This window comes from Chamaea fasciata, unplaced genomic scaffold, assembly GCF_029207755.1.
Source record: "Chamaea fasciata isolate MVZ Bird 193981 ecotype frontalis unplaced genomic scaffold, bChaFas1.0.hap1 SCAF_6, whole genome shotgun sequence".
Classification (NCBI taxonomy): Eukaryota; Metazoa; Chordata; class Aves; order Passeriformes; family Sylviidae; genus Chamaea; species Chamaea fasciata.
Window position 1 is genome coordinate 42,196,535 of NW_027094091.1, and position 20,951 is coordinate 42,217,485.

General features: G+C 37.8%; 1 protein-coding gene across 5 annotated transcripts; it reads right to left on the bottom strand.

The window, feature by feature from the left end:
- Positions 1-663: 663 nt before the first annotated feature.
- On the bottom strand, positions 664-16,211 carry RBM46 (RNA binding motif protein 46). Of its 5 annotated transcripts, none has more exons than XR_010721277.1 (7): positions 16,066-16,211; positions 13,769-13,921; positions 9,751-10,218; positions 7,803-8,585; positions 3,648-3,707; positions 3,390-3,569; positions 664-2,298 (listed from the first exon to the last, which is right to left on the bottom strand). XR_010721277.1 is itself a non-coding variant. In XM_066184990.1 (6 exons), the coding sequence occupies exons 1-6, from the start codon at positions 16,094-16,096 to the stop codon at positions 2,273-2,275; spliced, it is 1,530 nt and encodes a 509-aa protein (XP_066041087.1). In that variant the 5' UTR covers positions 16,097-16,211; the 3' UTR covers positions 666-2,272. The 5 variants fall into 5 exon arrangements, 1 of the variants encoding a protein (XP_066041087.1); XR_010721278.1 differs by having other exon boundaries at positions 3,390-3,547; positions 13,769-13,930; XR_010721276.1 differs by having other exon boundaries at positions 13,769-13,930.
- Positions 16,212-20,951: the final 4,740 nt, after the last annotated feature.

Sequence of the window (20,951 nt, forward strand, 5' to 3'; positions counted from 1 at the left end):
GTAACAAAAGTGGGGGCCTTTTAGCCTCAGTTGGAAATCTGATCAAGAAGGAAGTTACACACCTGAAAACTGCAATCCCCTGGCTTTCTACATTACTGGCAGTACCTCCTTTGCTCACTGAGGAGGCAACTTTTGTTTGCAACTCTTCTTCTAATATTCACAGACTAATATTATGCATTCCATGTGCACCCTGGCCCACAGTTCCCTTAATTAGCTAATAATACCAATTTTACCTAGGTTTCCTTGGTCCAGATTTCCATCAGAAATGCGAAAACTTAAGTCTTCATCAAGACACTTGAAAAATAAAAGGAAGCTTATTTCAGCAGTCTGTAGACTAGAATTTTCAGGCTGCCAGGAAAATACTTTTAAATTATCAACCCCCTCTCTTATCAGCATTACACCATATCATTCTATCTCAAACACTGATTTTTGTCTTGGCCTTAGAAACCACTTGGTTTATACATGCATTAAACAAGTTCCCTGTTCCCTTTATACGTGAGTTTTCTAGGAAATCTTAACCTTTTAACAACTTTCACATGTGATAAAAGCTAATCAACTAACTTGCTTTTCAAGAATTACTTTTCTTTTTTCCAGTCTTCACTCAGACACTTAATTACCCTTCCTTTTGTTCAGCAAAGCACTGGTGCCTCTGGCCAAAGCCTGTTATTACAGAAAGTGAAGTGAATCCTCCAGAGTAAGTTTGTGAAGGGTACCATGTCTAAAACAATAATTTATTTTTCTTTTACACACACCAAATATGAACAGTATAAATTTAATATAAATGTTAATTCGTGTACAGAAGTCAAACACATTATTTCAACATCAGAAATTGCAACATGTAGAAGAATTATTATGTAGCTAATATCAAATAAAATGAAACTGCTATAACTGCACCTAAATTAACAGCAAAAAGGACAATTTAATATGGTGATGAAATACACTGAACCAAAATATGTATTGGACCACAACGGTTGATTGCTTTTAAGAAAAATTATTCAACTTGAAATCTTTCCATTGCATTGTTTTCTGTCTACATAATATTCCTTTCTATAATATTCCTTTCTGACAAACAATTTTCAGATAGAACAGCTTACAAACAATACTTGCACAGGTGAGGCCCTTAGATATTTTAACCACCTGGCCCATTCCTTGTCAATGAACTGGAACTATGTATAAAATTCCATAAATAAGAATGTTATTAGTTTCAGATTGTTAAAAAGGTAAAAAAAAAGTTGTTAGTCTTTTGTCATTCAATGAATAAGGCACTTGACTGAGAAATGCAAAATAGTCACAATAAAAATAAAGATGGCTCACTCAAAATGAATTACATATATCTAATTTTAAAAATCAAAAACTATTTTCAGTTTAATGCTCAACAATGTTTTTTAAGAACATGGCCTGATTAGAAAGTGAGCAAGCTGTTGCTCCACATGGATACCACAGGCAAGCCCAGGTTCTGGTTTCAAGGGAGAGCCTGGATAAAAGTACGGCCTCTATGAAATGAAAGCACACGTGTGTCCCAACAGAGAGGTGCTAACAACAGGAAATACAACCTACTGAGCTGTACATAAAAATACATGTAATCTGTATCTGTCAAGATTTTCTTTAGCCTGTTTTTGTCTCCAAGAATTAACTAAGGTATTGAACCTCAGTATTATGACTACGGCAATGTAGCCTGATGGTACACTGATGTAAAGTCCTTCAAAATACTAGTTTTCCATTGATGTACAGCTATATCAGAAGCAAAGATTTTATTGGACATGTTACTTCTATAAAATTTTGCATCAAGGTAATGGAAGCAAACTTGAGGGTGGTATTTAAGTTTCATATTATGCATGTTTATGTATGAAAAGGCAAGGGTTCCAGCATGGTGTTTATTGTTTTGTTGGTGGGTTTTCTTAACATTTGTTGAAGATTTATTACACACAATTGAAGCTGTAAAAATTCGGTGTGAAAATAAAAGAGTAGGAATTGTGGCAAATTGTTTCAACACTAAATATTAATTACTGCTGTATAGACTATTACAGGTAAGAAAAATCTTTTAAACAAATTATCTTTTAAAACCCAAATTTCATCAAACTGACCAAAACAATTTAACATTCAATTTCACTAATCTTTAAACCAAAATGCTTAATAAACACGCTTTGAAGAATTATTCATGAATAAACATGGAATGTGAATTTCCAGTAATTATGTATCAGCAGGGTGTTCTTTTTCCTTTCATGACAAGATCCAAAGCAGTAAATTCCAAACTTCTCTTCTTCAGGGAAATTCAAACCAAATAGGGTGTACAGTTGACTGTAGAAAGAGAAGGGGAGGGGGATGAAAGAGAGTTTGATTTCAGCAAACATTCTGCACTATCCATTTCAAGATGGACTTAACTGTTAAGAACTTGAGATAATGGTGTAACAAAAGCATTTAATGCTGTGTTCTTCCCTTTCCTCTGCAGCACTAACTCAAAAAAATTAAGAAACTGTTCAGTCAACTGTTCAAAGCATTTTTTTTCCTAAGAGCCTTACAGTTTCAAGAGACCCCATTCTTCAGTACTAAACACAATTTTTCATTCTATATATAATCACACACTTTTAACTGAATTTCATAATAATAACCCTTTGTTTCACTTTCACTGAATGCAAAATATTAATGCAGACAACTTTCAGGTGCATATTAGATCACTGTTCTGAGCAATATATCACACATATCCCAGCAGCAGTCATTCATATCGCATATTTAACACTTTAGACCAGAGTCTACATTCAACTAAGGACCAGTTCTGCCTGATGTACACTGCATAAACAAAACCCAACTTCACTGTGATCATCAGTGGAGTAGAAAAAAACATGTTAATTATATCCTGTTTTGAAGTGACTGACTCTACAGAAGGCAGACAAGTTATTTCACAGATACATATAGTCCAACATCGTTGTATCTGTCTTACTTATTTTCCAAGTTCTCTTATATAGGCCAAGATTTACAAATTTGTGTTCCCTGTCCGTTAGCAGCAGCCAAAAAATAACTGAATCTTTGGGAAATATTCTGTGTGCCTGAGATTAGAAGCTTCCAGCAGTAAATTTATGACAGAGCATGGATTTAATGCCATTTTCAAACTGCCTTGTAAGCTTTCAAAAACCATTCTCACACCATTCAAAAAAAAAAAAAAAAAAAAAAAAAGACGGAGGCCTCAGAAGCAACAGATACACACATGTACATTCATGCACAACAGCATATGCTATAAAACCTCAGAGGAGACATTAGTCTCCTTTACATGAAACTGACTAGCCAAAAAATAGTCCAAGTGTCCAGAGTAGTAAGAGCACCCACTTCTGTACATAAATTTAAACCCAAGCTGGAAAGGCAAATAATTAAGAACTGCCTGAAAAATGACTCACAGTCACTTCAGGTGTGAAAACCATAACCTTCTTTTGTGCTGCACAACCAACAAGAACATCAGACTGTGTGATCCATCAGCAGGTACAGGTTAGTAGAGGTATGGGTTCCTTTGGAAAAAAGCAACAGAGAACCTCTACGAGCCTTCTTAGAGCTGTGTCTGTGGGGAAAGCAGAACGTCTCTAACAAACAGTGCAGCTCAGACAATGTCTTTGAGAGGGCAAAAAGCTGCAATGAACAATCCTGAGAGGCTTACTCACCTTTACTATCCCACCATGCTGCATTCAGGGACAGCAGTGTTATATATGCTTGCTCGGGGGCTGTAAGAAAAAAACATTACCTGTAACTCATCTAATAAATATTTCAGACTTCTAAATTCATACTGTTAAAAAACTTCTTATACATTCAGAGCCTTTCTAAAGATCACTAAAAACTCCCAAACCATGAATTACCACTTATCATCTGTATTTGCCAAACAAAGCCAGCAACTTCAGTATTTTTTTCAAACATCTTACAGTTTGTGGCTGCTGATTGTTCCAATAGCAATATAATTAATTTTGATAAAGCAAACTAAAGCAATGTTTAAGTAAATTCCTACAACAAAACATGAAAACCATCTCACTTGACCTTTAGTTTTGATGTCCAAAATCTAGAACAGCAATCTGCAGATACATTTATTCTGAGACACAGATGCTACATACAGACTCTTGAACTAGCTTATAAAAATTTTATCCATGACTTAAAAATTGCTACTGCATGCAGTATCCAAGACGTTTAAACAAGTGAATTCAGAGCAGTAAGATACAATGCCTGCTCCACCTATATAAGTACCATTTACTACAAAACTTATACGTGGGGAACTGGAAGGAAACTATTATTTATGTGCTACAGTTAGTTCTTAAAAGGCTTTTTTCTTGAAGATTTAACAGTATATTTTTCTTATAAATACTTTAAAATATTCTCTACTACCTAGAAAAATAATTTCATAAATTGTGTCTCAGAGAGATGGAACATGAAATAGCATGTGTGAAATGCAAACACCCTAGAGTGGAATACCCATTTAAAACCTGGCAGATCCCTGAAACAGGAAACTTTAGTGAAACTTCTCCCATTTTTCCCCATCACCCTTAAGTTGAACTCAGTAGGGAGAGAATTTCCCAGGACTCAGCCTTTGCTATAGAGAGTGTTATCTTAAGGACTAGAAATAGGTTCTAACATGCTCTGGTATTTCCTTAAATCAGTGGAATTCCACCAGAAGTAAAAACAAACCAACAAACCAAACAAAAAATAGTTTTCAAAAGAAGGCTCTGCTTTTTCAAGCTTCAGATGTTTACCCTTACTAAAGAAAGGAAGGTGGGAGCTCTCCCACAATTCAGAGCACATCTATGCAATTTCACATTTTCCTCAGACTGTACTTTAAAGACACGTGGATGAGCCAGTTTGATTCCATAAGCTACAAGCCTGTATTACCGATGCAAAGGACTTGAATCATAACAACACCTCAAATTTTGGGACTGACTCTGCACCAAGACTCCTTCTGGACCACAGGTGTAATGTGAAGAGTGTGCTACAGCTTCTGAACTGGAGCTGCCTCACATTTAGCCAGCCTCCAGCACAGGCAAGAGTAGGAAGCCTTACACGTTTTTCTAACTGGATGCCACATTTAACAGCCAAGCACCATTTTGCAATTGACATTAAGGTGTTGTGTAACTTCTGAAGGCATGGACTTAAACTTGTGCAGAAATGTGATTCAAATTAATGGTAGAGGTATTAATTCTTCTACAGGACATTCAGGTGTGTCCCTATTCTGTTCCCTATCCTCCCACTCTTCCCCCTGACAACATTCACCTGAAATTTCAACACACAGCTCTGCTCCCCTTCTCACAAATGGACACCCAGACATGTGATTTTCACACATTTAGCCAAGCCTGAAAGTTTTCACTCCCTTGATCTGTTGATAAGCTATATTTTAATGTTACTAGATAAATTATTAATCTTTCCCTGACTGCATGCTTCTTCTGTGTTTTCTAAGAACCATAACTTTCAAAATATTCAGGTGACACCAAGTGGTTAGTTGTTGTACTGCTGTCTACTCAGGACTGCTGTGAACCAGTACTATATAAACCAGTGTAAAAACCAAGTATTCTGTAATGTGAGAAAGTAAATACAAAAATACATACCACAAAAAAAAAAAAAAAAAGAAAAAAAAAAAAGCCACAATGCCTTGAGATTATTAATCAAAGCAGCCCTTTCTCATTTACTTACCTTAGACTAGTTAGATGCTTTAAAACGAAAATAAACAGCAGAACACAACCTGTACACATCATTAAAAATTAAGTGGCCAAAAAATTAGGTTCCTATAAGAGAAGTTACTTACCAGAAAGAATTAGTCCCTATCTTATCTTTGTACACTCAAGTTTATAGGAAGTTGCTTCCAAGAAACACAGACTTTTCTCAAATCACTGCTAGTTATCAAAACTACCCCAAACAGACAAAAACCCCAAAGAAAAAGGACAGCCCATCCATCTCTCAGCAGCATCATTCAACATGTCAAACCACACAATACTTCCATGAGAAGGAAGGATTCTGTCACATCTAGCAACTCCTCTTCACCTGCAGATATTTCTTACAACACAGAATATATATTATTAAACTAGAACAAAAACAACTTCTTTAGATTAGGCAGGGAAAAGAAATTGTACTTTTAGACTCCTTGTGGCTATGTTTCAGCATCACAACAATGCCAACATCAAAAAGTGGGGTTTTTAATCAATATGAAAGATGCGTATCTTTCAAAAGTCAGCCATGTATGTGTGCTTCAAATAGGGGCTCTGTATGCTCTTTGCAGGCCCAAGTTCTCACAAGCCAGAATGCACAGAGGCCATCAAAAGAAAAAAAAAAAAAAAGTGTTATTCAAAGATAAAAAGACAGCATGACTAGTACAAGGACATTAGGTAGACAGCTGTCAAAAAACAAACTTGATATTTGGGAATCCTGCTAAATACCAATTCCCATTAACTGCGATTATATGGTACAATCAAATGCTCAAAAAGCTTTAGAATACTATTAATTTAAATCCACTTTAAAACCTTTTCCCTATAGCACTTGTAATTATAAGTGAGAAGATGGAAAATCTCAACACATACTTTCCTCATTTTTTTTCCAGTCTGCATTCAGGATTTGCCCACAGCTGTGAATAATCACTCTTAATCTAATTTTAATTGTTCCCTTGATTCTTTCCTAGAGAAGTACAGGAGATGAAATTACTTTAGGCAACAAAAGAAGCAGGTATATATGGTCAAGCATAAAACCTGCAACTGTCTTTGTTGTTCTTTTAAAGACAGTCTCACACCACTATTTTGAATTTAGTACCATTTTATCTTTTGTGTTCAGGATTACATGGGTTATAAAGGTGTGCCCCTAATTTTCCTAGCTAGAAAAATATGGAAATAGACACTCAACTAGTCAAATGCTGTGTTTATAAAACCAGAAACAGGTACTTAGCTATTTATTATTCAAAATCACTTTGGCCATCTGAAAGGATCACCTTCTGGAGGTGGCCCACTAATGCAAACCAAGTGCACCACTGCTGAAGTGGAGACAATACATAAGGCTTTGTGCTTCAGAGGTTCTTCTTTCCCTAAGACCTTTTGGCCAGGCCAAATCCAAACCCAAGGAGAAGAAAGAACACAAGAAGAAAAAGCTTGTTTACATTTTAGTCATGCATTGCAAAAAAAAGTCATCATAGTCAAGCCTGAAGTAAGTCTGCTATGAACTCAAAGGAGAAATCTCACCACAGCCTACATGTACCTCAAGAGACCTGCAGAACAAGGGCTAAGTAGCAGCATTAGGAAGAGAAGAATGGCAACAATATTTTAACAGTGTACTGCAATCACTTTTCCAGTTCACCAAAACAAGGACAAGTGAGGGGTAAAAACCCAAAAAACAAACAAACAAACAAACAAACAAAAATAAAATCCCAATGTCCCCCCTCCCTGATTTTATAATATAAAAACTTTCCTCTTCTAGTAGTTGCCTTCTGATGTTAAAAATTGCAACATATATAAATGAAATGCTAGAACACGGACTTTCAAACAGATTTCCAACACCGTAATCATCTCCCAGATGACCTTAAACCAAATTTACTTACATGTCATCTAATTCTTCCTTACACATCATTCTAGTAGATAAATGTAAGCAAAAACGACCCTGGCACTGGGCTGTTTAGGTATTTACAGTGTTTCCTCAGTGTTCTCATTTAATGTGCCAGACTCAACTGACTCAAGGACCAAGTCTTCTGTAGACTATTTTATAAAAAATACACACATGCACCAAGATATGTATACCAAGAACAATTTAAAAGTAACTTTTCTAGCTTCAGTTCTTCATATATAATCAAAAATGTTTATGCTTACCTAGATGTAAAAGTGTGAACTGTGCTGCCAATTCCTTTGCATCTTCTACTGTTGTACACAGTTTTTCTGGCATGAAGTAAGTCTGGGAATCATCTGCAATACTAGAAATAAGCACCTTGTACACCAAGAGTACTCTCCCATCCTGACTTGTGGTTGAATACAAGCAGTATTCTGGTGGTGCCCAGCGATTTTTATGGCAAAAATAATCCAGATGCATTACTGCAGAACTGAAGTGACTCAGCTTTAAAGAATACATGCTAGTTGGAGTAAGCTTTATTCCTGGAAAAATGGGGTACATACTTCTTTCCACTTCAGGGGGGCCTGGACTGTGCTGGCCATTAAGACGAATTGAAAGACTTGCTGGTTTCCCCAAGGATTTTTGAGTACCATCTTCTTTGTTAGGAAACCCTAAGAGATATTCAGAACTGGGACTTATCTGACCATTGAAATGTTGCTTCCAAGAACTTTCTTTGTTCGCTGGCTTTGCCAGTGTTACCTCAATACTGGCTCCATCAATGCACTTTCCATTCATTACAGACATAGCAGTAACTGCATCTTCACGGTGGAAAAAATGAACAAAAGCATAGTCCCTCAACTTCTTCACACGTTCAACTACTCCTGGTTTGAACTTGTTGAATTCAGCTTTAATTTTGTCCTCTGTAGTAGACATCATTAAATTTCTCACATACAATACTTTAACTCTCTGCATTGTTTCTTCATCAACTACTTTCTCAGGATCTGCCCAGTCTACTTGGATAGTATGACCCCAGGGCTGGAATGTTCCTACAGCAAAGAAGCATTATAAAAAAAGGAAACATGCAATGGAAAGCAGAATCACTCTTATCACCTATCTCGACAAAAAGCTAACATGATGCACACCACAGGAAACTGGGTTTTGTTGCCTACATCTACTTAAGTCACTTGAAATTGTTAAAGCAAATGAGACTCTGCAAAAATGACAAGTGTTCTGTTACCTTCGGGTCCACTAAGTACCATAAGGTGCCAGAACAAAGACTGTGTGACATGCACATGCACATGCACACACACAAAAGGAGACCAAAAGTAATGGATTTAACTAGCTACTAAAGACAACCTCTTCAATAATATTACTACTTTAAAAAGCATGGGTAACACCTGGAAATAGTAATCTAAATGAGTATCTCTAGCACAACCCTTACTCTATGTTGCAGCAGATGCCAGAACCCAAACTAAAAGAAACAACAAAACCCAACCTGCTTTGTTACTCATGCCAACCCATCATTTTGCATACCATACAGGCTTGTTTTCCATTCAGTGGTCTGGAGGTATTTACATATATATGTAAAATATACCAATTATATGTTAAATATATTACATAGTATTACCAGTATTGTATTGAAATTTATTTTTATATATTTGATATTTTGCATTTTGTATATACTTTTGCCTATTTATTTTCCTTTCAAAATTATTTTCTAGTAAAATATTAAAGACCTAGTTTTTGATATTCTTAAAATATGAAACATTCACATATTTCATAGTGATGAAAATAACATCACTTGTAACAACCCACAGAAAATTCAAGGCACATTCAAGGCATTATCCTTCTAAGCTCACTTTTAAGAGAATTTGAGTGCAGAGCCTTGTGCATGTAAATGAAAACTGAATGTGTGCTCATGCAAATACATATTGGTGTAAATAGCTAAATTACATAAAACTGGTATCTATTTTTAAATTGTCAGAACTACTTAAAACACAGCTTCTTAAAAAATAAGTTAAAAAAAAAAACCCACAGCAACAGAACATAAAAAAATAAAATCATCCTTAGCCAAAAGGCAACACTGCAATTTTGTTCTGTAACTCTCAAAACACCTTAAAGAATGAAAAACAGGGATGATCCACCATCTCATCCCCCCACAATTTAGAAATAGATACTCCCCATAAAAACTAAGTTTAATCACAGTTTTACCTGGGATTAGTCGTCTTCTAGCCATTGCAGCTGCTCTGTGAGATTCATATTCTACAAAAGCAAAGCCACGATTCTTAGTTTTGTCGGTGGCATTTGGATAGACAATGACATCCACCACTCCTTCTGTAACTTTCTGCATTTCATTCAGGATTTCTTCTTTCTTCTTATCTTTAGGAATAGCTCCAATAAACAGTCTGCAGTTGTCCAAGCTCATGCAGACACCAATAAACTTCCCTGGACGAATTTCATAATTATTAAGAATCTTGATGGCCAGCTGGGCTTCCTCTTTAGTGGTGTACATCACAAAAGCATAGCCTCTGTTCTCACCACTGAATTCCATCATCAGTCTCAGCTCATAGATCTTCCCAGCTCTCTCGAAAATAGGAACTAGTTCATCTTCATACATGTCACGAGGAATCTTACCCACAAAAACTTCACATCCACGAGGTGGTGGAGGACCTTCCCAACCTTAAAATAAATTGTCCAACAGCAATCTTAGTACAAATGCACATTTCCTTCACACCCAGTTCAAATGGTGGAGTTACTGATTTTTGGTCTCAACTGAAAACTAGTACATTCTCTCCTATTGTGTCTTATTTATTTTATGTTTGAATTAAAAAAAAAAAAAAGCCAGAAACACAGTTTGCATTTCTGCACACCAACCCTGTTTATCAAAAACACTGACAGGTTTACCAAGAGTCTCCATGTCAATCATTTTATGCCCCTTACAATTTTATTTCAGTTATTAATAAAACTGATATACCCAAGAAAGATACCTAGGTAAGAACTTCAGTTTTATTTTCTACTACAATGCTTTGAAGTTACAAAATGTTTCTCTGCACTTCATGCCTGTATTTTTATAAATTTTGGTAAGGGTCCCCAGTGCAGCACATTTTTTTCTTCCTTGACATCATTCAAAATGTCCCAACATTTTGCTTCCACCTTCATCCACCCAATAAAATAGGACTCCCTAAGGAAAGTAAGATACAGACCCAAACTTTCTGCAACAGCCAAAAAGATGCAACATTTTTACTCTAAAAACAGACCACAGTTTTCACAGGCAGTAGTGGATGGTAGGAAAAAAAAAGAAGGAAAAAAATCCACGGAACATCTGTCAGTCTTAGGCTGACAGATGTTCTGAAAGCTGCAGAACATCTACTCTCTCCTTAAGTCAAGGACATTCAAACATGCTTTTATATCTCTGCCATATATACTGCAAGATACGTTCAACAGATAACGGAAGGCTGCTGTATTTATGCACTTAGTATTATTTAGTTATGGTCTTCAAATACGGTACTCCATTTCCCCAAAATAATAAAAAAAAATAAAAATGTTTGTTTGGCTTTGTTTCTTTGTTAAAATTAGACAAATAACTCCGGTAGAATGTTCAAAGGCAGACACTCAAATCATAACTAAAAGCTTTTTCTTAATTTTTTGACATGAAAGGTTTTCTACAGGAGAAAAAGCAAGGAGTATAAAGATGATAGAAAAAACTACCACAAAACTTAGTAAATGCTAGTATGAAATGACAAAGCATAACAAGGCAAGGTGAAAAGAAATTACTCTTGACACGATAAGACAAAAAGATAATTAAATAATTTACTTTGGTTTGAAGTTCAGAATAAATGATATTTAGATGATTTTGTAATTAGCACTTTTTCCTTAATGTATTGTCAGAGAGCCTGTAATTTACTTGTGAAAAAAATTAACAGAATTGAGAGACTTTTGCCTTCTCATAGAATCATTTTTCATTATAAACTATACACTAACTGTCCATGGCATACAGGGATGCTCCCAAGGCATCAGAATTGACATGCATTTGGAGTCACACTGCCATGACTTAGCTAGGAAAAAGCTTGGGTCTGTTCTGTACAGCATTCCACATTTTTATCATTTTCACCTTTATAAACATCTCTGACCACTTCAGCTGAGGTCTGACTGGACATGGCAGCTAACACCATCTGCAGGCCAGTACTGCCATCACTCACATCCTGCCAGTGCCTGCCCACATAAAAACAATAAACCAACTGTACACCATTTAGGAGCTCCAAAGGCAACGGCACACCTCAATCGAGAAAAAGCTGTACAGGAGTCATGAAATGAAATAACAAGCTTTATTTATTAACCAGACAAACTTGTACCATCTTTTTCAGCCCAGTAACTGATTGAACAGTGATTCTCAGTAAGTAAAAGCCATCTACCACACAAAACACTCCCTTCTAATCTTAAAGCTGCATAATAACTCAGCAGTACAATACATTACTGCCAACTGGAATTAGCCTCTGAGGTAAAAAAAACTGGTCTGTGCCACATTTGCCAATGTGGGACACGTACTTAGCAGAGCAAACATGGAAAGTTAGCCAAAATCATTCCACAAGTAGCTGACCAGACTGGGTACTTGATTCATTGCTGGATGATAGAAAATGGGACTCCGACTTTTGCAACTATTTTTGCAGTTCAATCAACATTAGTCACAATCCTCCCCCTGTTAGTCTCCACACCATCTTCAAATTCCATGTCATTCTAATGACTCACATGCCCAGCAGCATCACTGGCTCCAGTGCTTAGATGGCACCAGGCATAAAACTGTGAAACTTCACTTACATCTTCTTTTCTTTAAACACTGTACAGATACATTTTTCACAAGTGGCATACACTAAACAAGAACTGTGCCAGGTAAAAACCTCTAATTTTTAGGGCAATTCTCAGCCACATCTGCTGAGAACAGAGCTGAGACTATCCTTTGACAGCAACACAAGCTTATAGAAATCATACCTTAAGCAAAATTGAGAGTGAAACCCTTCATTTAAAAAGATACTGTAATTTCCTACAAGACATCTCAAACATTTAAGTCTCACCCGGCCTAGAGCCATTTATAGTAACACAGGGTAATTTCCAACTTTAAAAAAAATGTATTTTCAATGTCCTATGAAAATACATGAAGATTTGAAGAAAATATATATACCTCATGTCAATGAACAGATTGAGGGAAGAGATATCTTGTCAAACCCATCCAGTTTCAAAAAAATAAAACTAGCTTTGCAAAACAAACACACTTAATATCATCTAATGTTCTAATTAAAAGACATTATTATGTAAAACATGTACAGTAATTTAAGAACAAGCTAAAATTAGTGATGCCCTGCAGTTCTTTTTCCAGTGCCATTTTCAAAATAGTTTCACAGGGCTTCCTTTGGCTATTTTACATAGGTTTAGTAAAAGTACAGACAAAACTTCCAGAGATATAATTTTGATGCAGCTCTAACTTAAAACTACACATAGCAATAAGTAAATAAAATTCATACTTATGAGCATAACTTATAAAGCCATGGGATCACAGGCCATAAGTGAGAATGAACTGAAAGAGCAGCACAAAGAATTTTCCTTCATTCTGCTTGTCTAAGTACATGATCTGATTCAGAAGAGTTACTGTATTCCATGTCATACAACTAGGCTTAGTGGCAAAATTCTTGTACACTGCTGATGTCAACAACACTGGAAAAATTAATCAAAATAAAAGAAATCATCAACCTTTTTATTTTATCATCAACTCTGAAAACAAAATTATTTAATTTGTACTGGTGCTCTCGCAGAGAACAAAAGTTTGTAAAAAAAATGTTTTGGCCAATACAAGTGGTGTGGGGTAAGAGAAGACACTAGCTGGGTTATGCTACTACCACCAACTTGTTTTTCCCTTCTGTGTCCCTAAAAGTTCTGAAGGGTGCTCTCAGTCACATGGAACACACTTGGTTTGGTGAGCTCCACATTTGTTCTGCTACCTGTCAATTTTAACTGGTTTTAAAGCTGTGACTTTTTAAGTCCACCAAAAGCAAATGTTCAACACAGTCTTGCTCAAGAGATCTTAAATTGCTGGAAACTCAAGAACATATCAGGACCCTCCCCATACGTGTTGTGTTTCTTACACTGTCTCCTTGGGCTTCTACTACTGGTCACTGATACTCAACATGAGGCTACACCAATTTTCAGTCTCAAAAGAAATCTCAAACGAAATGCTTACCTGGTGGAGGACCACCAAATTTCCTTTGCCCATTTTGCTGAACCAAGGTGTATCCAGTCTTCTCCATGAGGGCAAGTAAAGCAGCCCCATTTCGGGCACTCCTTTGGATTTTGCTGCATCCATTAGCTGCAGCTTTATTCTCCTTGTGCATATCTGCAACAGCTTCAACAGAACATTGTAAATATTCTCATTCAGCAAATTCTAACTTGTTACATGCAGACAGAAGCTACCAAAATACAGAAAAACCACTCAGGCTATACTGGCCTATTTTCTCCAACTTTGTTTAGCTTGAAGCTTCAATCCTATACCCAACCACAATCCCCTGGGTACTTGCTTTCAGACCATTGCTCTGGAGCTAGGATAATCTGGAACTTTATCCAGCAACTACATAATCTGTATTCAAACTCTCCTAAATGCTACCACAGCTATCACAATGTAAGCAGCACAATTATTTTTAAGAATGCTGCCCTTCAAGTAGAACAATGAATTCTTTCATAAACCATGCCACCACAGCTGTGTAAGGGACCAAAAAGGCACTCAAGGTGACAAGTTCTATTATCTTATTACTACATTTTATAAGAATACAAATTATTTCAAAATTGTATTTTAGTACTAAAATACTGGAGGAACACCTTAGGTCAATGCCCAGTTACTATAAAGAACTCAAAGAATGCATGAACATATTTCAAAACACAATTTCAAAAACTAAACCTTATCAGTATGGTTGCTGCTGCCCTATTTCCTAGTTCTCTGGCATGCCAAGATCTCACCCAACAGCTTTAGGTTTCTGTCACCCAGGTGATGGAAAACAATCACATCCCTTGGCAATTACCAATTTTACTAGTAAAGCCACTAAAAAAATCTCAACTCAGACGCTTCTTTCATTGCCCATTTTTCCTTCTCCAATTCATTTATTCTTTTCCCAAGATTTTCTGCCCTAAGGTCTGCTTAGGCAAGCAATCTTTTTCATCACTTCAATCCTTTGCCCAAATGCCATTTCCAAGTGCTATGCCACTTATTCTCGAGAAATGCTGCCCAAAAAGTCACCACCAGAAAAATAAAGGTACCACTGTTCGTTCTTCAGTGGCCCTTATATTTTCAGCTTTCTTTGTCTTCAGGCTTAGTCTCCAAAAGACAATGTCCTGAGGCACCACCAGTTTAGTTTTTATAAGAAAAACATTTTAAAACAGCTTAAAGTTCACACAAGCGTTTCTTGACAACCCACTATTATTTGCTGACCAAAACTAAAGTTTTAAAATATAATATAGACCAAATTTATGGACTGATGACGTGTCTGTTCCCCTACTACGTTTAAGGATGTTATGCAATGATATTACTATCCAGACGTGGGGCTGCAGCTTACTCCCCCACTCCTGCCCCAGCTTTGTCATTTCAAATGTACCTTGAATCAATGTAATTACTATTTCTAAGTGCATTTCTTTCACAACAGCCTTCACATGACATTCTAACAGACTCCACAAATCCTTTAATTAGAATAATGTTATGAGTAATTTTTCCCACTGTAGGGGGAAAAGACTTTTGGTGGGGATATACTTTTTTTTGTCTTTTCATCAAGCCAGTATTCATTTTGGGGCAGGAATCCATGCAAGCAACTACTCTCAAGAAGTTTAAACTACATCTATTACAGGCCACTAAAAAAGCCAAATGTTTAACAAAACTCCTGGCTTCATCGAAAGGAGATTCCAGAAAAGCAGCGGGACAGAGCACAAAAAGAAATCCCCGACAGGCACGAGCAGAAATAGCATGGCTCCCACCTGCTAGAAATGGCGTCCCAGCTCCTTTCAGCAAGTGAATTACACTTACTGTGTTTCACAACCTACAACTGCACAGAGATTCTGTAATTAGGAAATCTTGTGGCAGCTTCAAGCCTAACAAGGTATGGGAGACGACAACGAGACGACAACGAAGCTAGAGCGAGGGAGAAGCAAACTGATTTTCCCTTTGTCCCGCTGGGTTCAAACACCGGGCCAGAACGTCGTTATCTGCAAGGGCAACAGGCGGGAACCGCGGGAGCTCCAAGGGCCGAAGCGGCACTGAGAAGCTCCAGGAGGCCCGTGCAGGAAGCAACCCAACCTCGGGCACGCCCCGGGCACAAACGCCACAGACGTGAGGAGGCACGACTGCATGTGGGACAGTAAAGGAAGGGATCAAACTCAACACCCCCCCCGAATCTCCCTGCGCTACTCCGGCCGACTCGCACATCAATCAAAGCCCCTTTCTCCACAACACTTCATCCCTCATAGCGCTGCCACGGCACGGCAAGGACCCGAACCCACCACTATCCTCAGGCAGACAAGGCCACGACATGACTCCCCGCTGTTCCGTCGGGAGCCGAACGCCACCGAGCGCTGCCCAGCCGCCGGCGCTGTCAGCACCTCATGCGCCCGGCGCCGCGGCCACAGCTTTCCCTCGCTCTCAACCCGCCCGGCCAACCAGCGGGCGCGGAGGGCGGGCACGGACACAATTGACAGGCCCCGTCAGCCAATCGCAGCGGGGTGAGCGTGCCCGGCACGCGAGCGCTCTTTAAAGCGGGCGACGGTTGGGTGGGGGGGCACGTGTCCGGCGCGCGCGCGCCGCGGCCGCCGCTGGAGCCGTTGGGACGGCGGGCGCTGCTCCTTCCCTCAGGGCGGGCACGCGGCGCCGCTTCAGCTCCCCGGCACTGCATTCCCGCTCCATTCCTAATGGGTGCCCGCTGCCGAGCTCGCCCTTATCGCCTTCAGAACCTGGCTGGAATATTTTTTGCATCCTCAGGCTTTTATCTGCTCCGAAATGGCGTATTTGGGCTTTTAGGATGTGCTCTGGCATGCACTCGTGCTTTAGGGCGTGTTCAGTCCCTTGTGCAGGTCCGTGTTGGCCAGTAATACCAAAGTGAAATATCATTGAATCAATGAGGTTGGAAAGGACCTCTGAAAAAGTCAAATCCAGGCTACAACCCAACATCATGTCCACTAGACTGTGGCACTAAGTGCTGCCTCCTGTCTTTCATAGGGATGGTGACTTGAGCACCTCCCTAGGCAGTCCATTCCAATATTTAATCACTCCTTCTGTGAAGGAATCTTTCCTAATGTCCAACATAAACCTCCCCTGGGGGCAGCTCAAGGCTACATCCTCTTGTCCTGTCGCTGGTTGCCTGGGAGAAGAGATAATTTGGTTTCGACCCCTGTTGGCTCAGCTAGTATTTCAGTCTCTTAGAAATGAACTCCAGGGGCTTCACAGAACTGCAGCCACTTGCCAAGCCAATTGGGTTGGAGGCCCTGCAGTTCAAGCACAGCTCCTCAACTCCCATGGCAACTCCTTAGGGCTCACGTAGCAAGGCACACATCAAATGTTCCAAGGTTAATACGTGATGTGGGTTTAACTTGCAAGTTCTTTAAGTTGTTACCATAATGTTGAGGCCTGTTTCCCCATCTAGCAAATTAAAGTCTTTGAAAACCAGTCTATTTTCACCAAAAACTTCTCCCCCTCCCTTTTCCTAAGGTTTACATGCTCAACTGCACTTATTACTAAGGCAGAGAATCCCTGAGATTTTACCTTCAGGACATGCAAATTCATCTTTATTATGAATATGTTCCAGAGCTTTTAGCCATCTCACTTTAAATCTGTACTGCCATAGGATTGCCACATTGTCATATTAGACATTTGGTCATTTGAGTTTGCTTATTTTTCAAAGAAAATGCATGCTGTGCTTTTATTAATAATTGCATGTTAAACTCATTGTGTAATTTACAGGTAATATGTTTTCATTTTAAAGTTCTGAATGGCCAACATACCAAAGCTATTGCCTTCAAGATTAAATTTCACCACCTTTTCATTTCAGGTGCCTGTTTGATTTTTGTTTGATTTTTTCCCATCACATCTAAATCAGCTACGAAGCCTCTTGTAGGAATCAGTTTGTGGTATATTAAGTCAAATAGTTTGTGACATTTTGACTGCAGCTGTGTGTCCCTGTTGTATTAGAGACTGGTCATTCCTTGGCTGAAAATTCCTTGTGCCTCAGTTGTTATTGGTGGTGGGGAATACTGAAAGAGTGCAGGCAGTCTCTTTTAGATTACAACAAAAAAAAAACCAAAACAACAACCAAAAAAAAAACCAACAACAACAACAACAAAAAAACCACCCAAACCCATAATTCCTCAGCATTTCCTTTGTATTTCATGTAAGTGGCGCCTTACTGGATTTGTTGCTGCGTACAGCCATTTCTGGAGTACAGCAGAAGGTCTCAAGGAAAACATACAAATTTGCAATCAGGTTTTTCACTTTATGGCATGAATAAAAGAGAATATAAAAAATAACCAAAAAGTAATCAGTGTTTATAATCTCTTATTAAACATCAAAAGCAAACATAGGAGCTAAACACCCCTACCTTTCTAAAAGAAATTAATAATCCTTTTCTTCCTTTGCTCCCCATGTGCTAACTGGGTATCAGAATTCTCAGTTCACCCTTGCCCACAGGTGCAAGTTGCTTTCCTTTCACCATCTGACTGTTCACTCTAATTAGGCTTTACTAAGAACAACTGTTTATAACCTGTATTTTTCTTGGATTTTGCTGTGACTCATAATGAAATCTGAGCTAAATATTTGAATTCTTTTTCCTAGTAAGACATGATTTAAAGGGGAATGTAATTTTTTTATTAAATTAAGAACTATATTGGATAACTTCAGGTCTTCAGAAGAGATCTTTCACACCTGAAAGTGTTTACACTCTGAAAGTTTTATTCACTTGTTTTTCATGAACTTTTATGAAAGAATGGGAAAAAAGAACCTGGCCCAAAACATGTGTTGGTATTTATCACAGCTTTTTTTTTTTTTTTAATTGCTCTATCGAATCAGTACCTTAGAACATAGCTGTTTAACTTTCAAACCTGAAAACAGAAACTTATTTTAGGATTATTTTGCAAGAATTACAGCATAATTTACTAAAAAGCATTTGGCACCAATTCGGGTTAGAAAATTACCTTTAATTGCAAACAATATAGTGTTTGTCCCAAAGCTTTATATAGTTCCTATTAACACTGAGTTAGTTTCCTCACTAATGTCTAGTTGAAACTCTCACAAATCTGATGCATGAGGAATGAGGATAGAGTCTTGCCAAGATTGTGACACAGATTCCTTTGGCTAGATTTGAAAATGTGAAAGAGGTCTTTTTCTTACACATTTTATTTTATAGCACTGTACCAGACAGTGCTTTTCCTTCTAAGTTATTTTAGGTAGCCGTAACACAGGAGCCCTTGATATTTAACTTCTGTTTTATTGGAATGCTAGCAAGTCCCACCAAATATATTCCTGGAGTGGGCTATTACTGCAGTTGTAATATACTTTAATTGAAACATTAGCGCTTTTTTTGTCAGTGTATATTTTACTATGGCCTGCAGCAGGAAAAGAGGGTGTGTAGTATTTCTCTGCACTCTGACAGGTTTGATAGTTAGGTAGTAGAAATACTTTAAAAGGAAGCAGACATCCTTTGAAGTTTAGACAAAGGTCTCTGTAGAAAACCTAGTCATAATATGATTGTAAATCTAATTATAGTAGGCTATCTGGAAAGACTTCATTTCAGTCAATCAGTCCATTCTATTTTGGGTTTCACTTTATCAAGCACTGCAATGCTTCTTTATTAGGATCCTCCTAACAAGGCATCCTCGTGCAAAAAGGGTCTTTTTTCTTGAAAAGCATGTTTTATTCTTGTTCAGCTTTCTGCCTTAAAAAGTTGGAATGTTTTTTAATTATAAAATTACAAGATCTAATATTGCTGAAATGAGCATTTGGGGGAAGAGAATATTAATTGTAGGAAAAACATAATAACAGACGTCTTTTTTTGTTAAACCACTTTGAGACACATGCCACATGATTTTAACATGCAATGTTAAAAGATATGCTGTGAAGATGAAAAAATGGATCCTGGAGCAAGTTCTGTCTTCACTTCAATGACTAGAAATGTCAACAATTGCACTGATGTAAATTGAATTAAATCAAATTTAAGCCAATATTGCTGGGTGTGGAGTGATGTAAATGTGCATTAACAAAGTGTATAAAATGTCTTTTCTTGTTTTTCCCCCCGTTACATCCAGAACTATTGCCTTCTGCTCTTTATAAAAACCTGGGCCCTTCATGACAAAGCCATGCCTTTTATCACTGAGCAAAATGGCAGTTTTCTGGCAGTATAGCTAAGCCTGAAAGGGAAGGAGCAGAAGAGACCTTCTGAAAAAGTAAAACCAGAGGGTTGGTGGAAAAAGTGGTGAACGTCAGGAGAGAGAAGTGAGGAAAGGACAGGAAGGAGGGAAGGGCCAAGGGAGACATACACCACTGCGGTCTTTTGATGTTCCACCATCACAGAATGCTTTCCAGTCTGCTTTTAAGGCAGATGTTTCAAAAGCATTCTGAAACAGAATCCTCTTCACCTCAGTGGAGGAGGAATTGAAGAGGATTGGCAAGAAAATGGTTACTGCCACAAGACGCTTGAAACCAGAGTTTTCTTCACAGAAAGATGTGAAGCACAAAGAACTATAAAGCAGGCTTCCTTCCTCACACCACTGCTGTCTCAGTCCTCACCAAAGGGCTTGGAAAGATCAGACACAGTCCCTGCTCAGTTTTTTTTTATTTCTCTGCAAATATTGCCAAAAATACTTGAATTTATGGTAATTTCTGTGAAAATCCTAGAACACATCTCAGCATTGAAACCAAATAGGTGTTAAACTGTAAAGTCCTTGGTCATACCAGATCTGACCTAGACATTAAGTGAAAGTTTATCAGGGAGTCTTAAGACTTCTATATCACATTAGCTTTTGAATATTAAATAATTCTAGAAATAAATTACATAGAGTGTAACAGTGGACAACAAGATTTCATTCTACTTTTTCTAAATTTAAATATTTAAAATACCTTTTGAGTAATTTGAAAACTGGAAAGAGTTCAGTTTTTCTTTAGATTGCTCATACTTGGCTTTGAATTCCTGCTTATACTGAGAATACTGAAAGGCATCAATGTATATCCAGTTCACATCCTCTTAACTTGCAATCCAGTTGCAGTAAGCCGCTAGCTAACTTTTAAGTCAGGAAACTCTGGACTGTCAATACCAATTGTAGTTGGACAACTTACAGTGCTTCTGTGTAATTTTCTTTATTAGGGATATAGTGCTCTGCTTGGAGACACAATTAAGAAAGCCTGA